At 37.7% G+C, this 6,018-nt stretch overlaps 1 protein-coding gene across 1 annotated transcript; it reads right to left on the bottom strand.

The window, feature by feature from the left end:
* Window positions 1-212: 212 nt before the first annotated feature.
* Window positions 213-4,513, bottom strand: LOC144436534 (carbohydrate sulfotransferase 11-like). Its single transcript, XM_078125344.1, has 4 exons — window positions 4,393-4,513; window positions 2,878-2,983; window positions 1,561-1,637; window positions 213-1,016 (listed from the first exon to the last, which is right to left on the bottom strand). Exons 2-4 carry the CDS (start codon window positions 2,966-2,968, stop codon window positions 213-215), a joined length of 972 nt encoding a protein of 323 aa, XP_077981470.1. The 5' UTR covers window positions 2,969-2,983; window positions 4,393-4,513.
* Between the last annotated feature and the right edge of the window lie 1,505 nt (window positions 4,514-6,018).

Genomic DNA, 6,018 nt, shown 5'->3' with positions numbered 1-6,018 from the left:
ACTTTTTTTATTTGGCCTTATATAACTGAACCATTCAAGAAAACGCATTGGTGTCTTTTCGCGGGTTGTAGCACATTGTTATTGCAAGTATGCAAACGAAGTTAATATTATTAAAAAACTAATAAATCATAATAATGATCATCACCACTTCCATTATCAATTCTGGAAAAAGGAATTCAAATATTTAACAGACTGTTACATTTTATTTGTTTTCAATTTTGTTGTTTCGAAAATTTCAAATAATCTGGAACATCGTACCCAAACATTTCGAAATCCAACTGGTATGTTTTGTAAAGTTTTTCAATCTCTTCATGCGTCAGTTGTGAATAATACTCCATCATTGCATCTACTGACGAACTATTTGTTTTGTGTGGAATAATATTTGGAAATTCGATTTCTTCAGCTCCTATTTTTGCAAGTGTATATTCGGTATCCATGTTCAACGTTTCAAACTTACCGATGACGTCATAGTTTATCGCGCATGGCTGACAGAGATAATGCATGGGTCGCCAGTGTCGATTGTACGTTTGCGGGGGAATCTTCAACAAATACTGTACAAACTGACTAAACGTTAAATTGTCACCGGGTGAACGTAAATTTAAAATCTTCTTAGCAATGGGAACATATTTCTTTCTGAACATTTCAGTCGGTGTTTCCACAAACTTGTCCCTGAAAGCCGACAAAAGTCGTGTGAAGGGGTGCCTGACGAACATGAATTTGGTATAATTTTGTAAACGGAACAACTTCTGTTTCTGTGAATATGATGCCAATGATTTATATCGATATCTATACGCCACTCCCGGGCCTATATCTATCACATTTTGGAAAGTATGTCGGAGGACAAGTAAAACTCTCCGCCAATTTGAAGTTCCTGTTTTAGCAACTGGGCAGTACAAGATTCTATACTCGTCATCTACAAGGAGATATGGTTGGATATTATATTTAGATAATTCTGGATGTTTCCTGCATTCATTTTCAAGTCTATGGTTTCGCTGTGTGACGATGTAACCCATATCCTGTAGCAGATGGAGAGAACAGACATAACGATACGTAAACAAAATTAAAATAAGTGGTATATGGTATTATATTATGATACGATATATATGATGTTATGTTGAGATTTGGTAATGATATCACGTAAAATTATACGTCATATTTATTGTATTGTATTGTATTGTATTGTGTTGTGTTGTGTTGTGTTGTGTTGTGTTGTGTTGTGTTGTGTTGCGTTGCGTTGCGTTGCGTTGCGTTGCGTTGCGTTGCGTTGTGTTGTGTTGTGTTGTGTTGTGTTGTGTTGTGTTGTGTTGCATTGTATTGTTTTGCATTGTACGGTTTTGCATTGTATTGTTTGTTTTGCATTGTACGGTTTTGCATTGCACTGCTGTTGTGCACTACACTATGCTGTTCTCTGTTGTGTTGTATCGTGTCACATACCCACTGACTTGTTATGAACAAGTAACAAAAAACCACACACACACACACACACACACACACACACACACACACACATACACACACACACACACACACACTCACAAACAAATCGGTACTTTGTCTTACCTCTTTTGATGTGTTTGTCTTGTCAATGGACCACCATCGTTGGATAGTATTATGGGGATATTGTAGGTGAGTGAAACCTATTGGATCAAAGGATAGGTGTAATATCTTTTAATCCCATTTAGTTTGAATTTAGTTTGTTCGCTTATAGTATATACCTTAGTTTACCTATAGTGAACTTACAGCCAACAGGGAACATACCAATTAACACATTATTATGAATGGAATGTTAAATATCATATTATTTCATTGATAAATATTAGATTGTTGTGAATTATCTATTTAAGAAGTCTTTGCCTTCAAAATAATCTAGTTCAGATTAGACTTAACCTGGTTTAGATAATCAATACACCATATCCCGGTTAACCGCCTTGCAATCATTTCAAAAGAAATGTCTCAAGGGAGAGCACCCACGTGAGAAAAAATGGGGGCGCTAGTCACATGGCAGTACATGAGATGGTCAGCAAAGTGTGACTAAGACTTGGATGGCGACTAAGACAACTTCTTAAAAGTATAATGTGACAAAGTCTGGAAGGTTGAGGAGACAACCAACATTTGCTGTCAAAAAGTAGAAAATAGTGATTTTTCGCTCAAAGGATGTAATAATACTCAACTATTATGACCCTTACTCATGGTCATACGATTCCTTTGAACAGCGCTCCTACTGGCCAAACTATACAATCTTTTGTTTTCTTTGTTTTCCTGCTATTACATAGCCTACCTCATTAACCCACTATCGCTACTATACTATTCTGCTATCCAAATACCGACTTTTGAATTTTCGCTCCGTCTGCCCTAATGACTATTCAGAGCTAGTATTTAAGCCCCGCCCGCTATACACAAAACGTGTTCAAAACATTAGTGTAAATTTGAATAGAATCGACATACATGGGTCAAAGATGTCTAACTATTGAGTCATCACTGATGTGACACAATTATATATGTCTAATTATGTATCGACCAATCACGCTGTTTATAGGAATACCATTTGAGACTAGCTCTGAATAATCGTTAGAACAGACTTGGAACGATAGCGAAAATTCAAAATGTCAGTTAAGATAGTGGAATTTTAGTAGCGATAGTCGTTTTAAGTCGTTTAAGTCTACAGATAGGCTAGATATTATAAGCTTTTACATCTGCATATATGGAGTTGTTTGGAAATTGGTTGGTCAATATTTTCCCCGCACAAACCGTTTTAATAGTTCAAATGTCGTCAAAACCATGGAAGTAGAACCCCAGTCAAAACACACCCTTTTATTTGGCCTATAATAACACATCATTGATAAGCTGAGGTAAGAGGTCAGAGATAAACAAACTAACCAATTGTGGGGTGACGGAACAACAAGAAACTCAGTAACACCAATGACAAAATACAAAATAACGCCATTACTTGCTTTACCACGTATCCCATCTTTGTTTTAATGATCTGAAAATAGAGACGAGAAATACAATGGAAGCAGGTTAAATTAAGTGAAAACAAATCATTATCTGGCATGGCTAAACGTACTTCTATGATTGCTACAGTAAAATTTATTGCCTGGAATGACAAAATAAATGAAATTGAATTGTTACATTTTTAATCCGCTAACGCTAAAAAGACAATAAAAATATCTGAAAAAATATACATTTGAAAGTCTTAGAATAGAACTAATGTCTCGGATCGATCACGCCATCTTCTTTTTCCTGTGTAATTCGAAATATTATTCTTCGTTCAGTCAAGGAAAATACGAATGGCCTAAGGGGCCTTTTGTCACTACGAGTCGTTAGACGAGGAATGACAACCCTTAGGTCACGAGTATTTGCCGAAGAATATCATAATTATACCACCGCCTGTAATATCAAAGAAAAATCGGGGGAAATAATAGCAATTTTGAGCATTTTGAGTTATAATTCAAACACAGTAGAACCAATGACGTAGACACATGTTGTCGTGACATAGACGCGCGTTGTCGTGACGTAGAACGACCAAAGTATAAATTCCATATTTTTTGCTGATCCTGGCTCGTGCATGGTATGGTTCGGCGTATTTCAGATCATTCCATTCCTAAAATAATAATACAGGCCTAGGATTATTACACCCTTTTCTGTTAAATCCTGAAATGCACAAACAATTTAAAACAATCTGAAAAATGTCTCAGTTTTCTGTAAGTACATATTACTGCTGATAAATATGATATTATTATAGTAGAAGTGGGGATACGGTGACCCGGGCTGTTCTGCCCAATATTTAATCGAAGGCCTCTTGAGGGCGCTAACTGAGCCCGGATAGGTACTGTCATCACCAGTCGGCTTTATTCGGTATCCTTCCGAAGAGTAGATGCACGAATTGCCATTATTTTATCAGATCATCCCTGTCATGTTATTACTAAAATCATATAAATCATATTATTATTAATTAAACCATTTTACTGAATTATAATTTTGGATAAATTACACGTGAAGCTTGAGGAGTACTAAGTGATATTTTGATCTGAACGACTGCTGAATTTGCCATTGTAAATACAACACGTGGCCAATGTCTTGTGTACACTATAATCTTTGAAATGTTGATGGTTTTACCGGGCGGTTCTTATCTATAAATTGTACACCCTTATAAAACTAAGGGTTACATTTATAGATGCCTGAATCAGTTGCAATGGGTCATTGAGCTGAGTTGCACTTGTCTGTGAATGAAGTACCAGTGTTTGAATCAAAACTCAATTGGCCCTGAGCTGTTTTTGACAGAAATGTGCATATACAGTCTGTCCCTGTAATGCAATGTTTTGAGGTCACATGGTTACGACAGACATTGGTCCAAAATATTCGACCTGCGGAAAATGGTGTAAGAGTACTCACAAGTTTACAAGTCAGTCTCGTGCATGCAAAGCTAGGCTCCCTGTTTCTCGTCTCCCTGTCGACGCGACGAGGTTAACATGCATGGTGAAAGCGTTCCAGGTGGTCATAATAGGTGAAAGTGCACGGAGAATATACGACGTTTGCCGGACAGGTGGAAATATCATTGAATAGATCCGAAACGTTGGGTATAATAAACAGATGTTGCCTCGGCAGGTGGCATGGTTCTTTGTGTTTGGTACATAATCCCATGGACGTAAATGCAAAACAAAGCAACTTATTTACACATCACACTTGCATTCATCAAAAGCTATACAGATATTTTTTGAAATATATGCAAATGATTCTCCAACCAGGTAATGTTATCAAGATACAGAAATAGAACATGTGCACATATGACCGTAGAGGTCGCTCTTCTGATACAAATTTCGACGGTGACAGAATTAGAAGCGCATTATGTACACGTCCCGAACTGTACTACGACGAATCGTTCAACCTGTATCTACATTAATATTCTGATTCAACTTTAACGGTTATCTCTTGTACTCTAGTCTGCGCGTACGAAACAAGTAAGAAAAGGACGATTGCGTACCTTCAATATTGTTTATAAATCTTAAGTATACGACAATGTAAAATACGTTTTACATTAAAATACATAAAATACAATGTATCCCGTAGATTAATAACTAGGTGACGCCAATGGGCAGATTTTTAAAATACAATCGCACCCTCCCCCCCCCCCCCCACCCCGAAAAAAATTGTTGGGGAGGGTGTTTAACTGGCGGTGAAGAATATCTGCCCTCCGGCCCTCCGTCCACAGGCCGGGTTTCAATATGCCCCCCCCCCCAGCCCACCCAATATTGTAAATGATTTACCCACTCCCCAGCAGGAAAACGGTTGTGTTTGCCATGTACTAATTACAATTCATTTTGACGTCCACAATGTGCGCCCCTCGCCCCACAATTCCATGTTTTCGCCTACCACTGTATCAAAATCAAGACTTCCCCGCTGCAATCTTCCTCGTTTGCTCCCCTCCCGCTAAACGATCGAAAAAAATTGAAACTTGCTTTTTGCAAGAACAGCTTCGTTGCCTTCATCTGAATAACACTGAGTAGTGGTGTCGTAGTAGAGCCCTCAACGATGAGAGTCTGGGTAACCGCGGATTATGATCTGGTGTGATGAAATTGACTTTAATTTTAAAGATGAACACTTGACACTTATTGGACGATACCAATTCAAATAGTGCATGCATTACAACAAAGTATAGTACGCCAATATTTGTACCCTTGATTTGCATCCCTACAATATTCAATAGTATCGCCTCGCCCTCCACTATGACGTAGAATTCAATGACAATTCTTGTCCAATCAAAGGGTGCTTCGTGATCAGGTTTATCATCCACTTGTCGAGCTCACCTGTATATTCCCACGTCACAACCTTGACAAGTCGTGCTATCACTGCCTTTTTGCTTACCTGTCGGTGAAGTAATCATTTTTCATTTACCTATTCCCTTATTCAAGCATTTTCGTGTCTTCACTACAAATGATTTGATTCCTTTCAACGTTCAGACTGAGAAACGTTTAACACAAATATATTGAGAAATACCAGGTTTTCTTAAGACCTTTACTG

The sequence above is a fragment of the Glandiceps talaboti genome, chromosome 6 (genome assembly GCF_964340395.1).
Source record: "Glandiceps talaboti chromosome 6, keGlaTala1.1, whole genome shotgun sequence".
Taxonomy (NCBI): Eukaryota; Metazoa; Hemichordata; class Enteropneusta; family Spengelidae; genus Glandiceps; species Glandiceps talaboti.
The sequence above is the reverse complement of the archived record's forward strand: the minus strand, read 5'-3'. Positions and strand labels throughout refer to the sequence as shown.

What these genes read in the sequence shown, in the direction of transcription:
- LOC144436534 (XM_078125344.1), bottom strand. Translation starts at nt 2,968, where the DNA reads ATGGGATACGTGGTAAAGCAAGTAATGGCGTTATTTTGTATTTTGTCA. An exon ending in GTTCCGTCACCCCACAATTG is followed by an intron (nt 1,638 to 2,877) that starts GTTAGTTTGTTT and finishes TTGATCCAATAG; the next exon opens with GTTTCACTCACCTACAATAT. An exon ending in AGACAAACACATCAAAAGAG is followed by an intron (nt 1,017 to 1,560) that starts GTAAGACAAAGT and finishes CATCTGCTACAG; the next exon opens with GATATGGGTTACATCGTCAC.